This window comes from Buceros rhinoceros, unplaced genomic scaffold (assembly GCF_000710305.1).
Source record: "Buceros rhinoceros silvestris isolate BGI_N320 unplaced genomic scaffold, ASM71030v1 scaffold18439, whole genome shotgun sequence".
In the NCBI taxonomy this organism is placed as follows: Eukaryota; Metazoa; Chordata; class Aves; order Bucerotiformes; family Bucerotidae; genus Buceros; species Buceros rhinoceros.
The window spans coordinates 3,884-5,076 of record NW_010433488.1 but is presented as its reverse complement, the minus strand read 5'-3'; the positions used below and the strand labels follow the sequence as shown (position 1 = coordinate 5,076).

Here is a 1,193-nt window from a genome sequence, read left to right as displayed (position 1 = left end):
ATCCTCGGAAGCCAGACGGCTCGAGCTGGCTACGCTGGCTCTGGATGCCTGACCCGCGCCGCGCTCGAGGTGCGGGGACCCTCTGTTTAGCAGGGTTCGTTTTGACGAACAGTAACAGGTCTCTGCCTGCTGGAAAACCCTGGTGAGGTGGGACAGTGGTTTCTGCAGAGGTTCTGGGAGAGGCAGCGCCGTAGCGCTCGGAGCAGTGTTCGCTCTTCCTGTCGCTCAGGTGGCAGAAGTGGGAGTGGAGAAGAAAGCAGCTTTGATGAGCTTATGCTAATTCTGCCTTTGCTGCGGTGTGTTGCTGGTGTCTCTGTCAATCAGGTCCTCTCCACCCGCATCGTTGCCATGAAGGCATCTCTCTGCAAGCTCTCCTCCAGCACGATAGCCCGCGTGTGCGACTACCACGCCAAGCTCTTCCTCATCGCCATCAGCTGCACCCTGAAGTCGCTGCTACGGCCACACTTCCTGAACACCCCGGACAAGAGTCCCGGCGACCGGCTCACCGAGATCTGCTCCAAGATCACCGACGTAGGTACTGATTGCTCCTAATATCTGGCACTGCCTCTGAGGGTTTCCTGTCAGATCGTTCCCTTTTTAGCTGTCACGGTGTCATGGTAACTCTTGGGTTTGAGGAGGAGGAGGGTGACCCCTCTTGGCACCTCAGGAATGGGTGGTGAAGCCTGGATCCATCTTGCTTCTCTTTCAGACATTGACAAGGTGATGATTAACCTGAAGACGGAGGAATTTGTCCTGGAGATGACCACGCTGCAGTCCCTGCAGCAGCTCATCCAGTGGGTGGGCGACTTCGTGCTCTACCTGCTGGCCAGCCTCCCAAACCAGGTGAGAGCTGGGGCGGGGAAAACATGCAGCCGTGCTGCGCGGGTGGCGTTAGCCAGCGCCCCTGGTGCTCTGTCCAAATGGGCGCTTGAGCGGAGAGTAAGGAACTGCAGGAAAATGGTCCTTTCTGTGCCCGTCTGGGCATCAGCGGTGCAGCGAGTGGCAGCGTTCAGAGAAACGGGACCAGTAGCTGCACGACTTGTGCAGTAGCTGCACGAACCTCTGGTGCCTCTGAGCCCCCGGCACCAATGTCACCCTCCTGAGAAAAGGATCATTGGAAAGCGGTTCTGTCAGGCTGCGCTTAAGTCCCGCTCTTGGCCGTCCTTCTTCCCTGGCAGGGCTCACCGGTGCGG

General features: G+C 58.5%; 1 protein-coding gene across 1 annotated transcript in view; it reads left to right on the top strand.

The window, feature by feature from the left end:
- The window catches only part of MED16 (mediator complex subunit 16), a 9,151-nt gene that overhangs the window by 5,457 nt on the left and 2,501 nt on the right, over positions 1-1,193 (top strand). Inside the window, exons 10-12 of the mRNA XM_010144134.1 lie at positions 325-535; positions 710-874; positions 997-1,027. Coding sequence (XP_010142436.1) covers positions 325-535; positions 710-874; positions 997-1,027 — 407 coding nt within the window. The remainder of the gene's footprint in view (positions 1-324; positions 536-709; positions 875-996; positions 1,028-1,193) is intronic.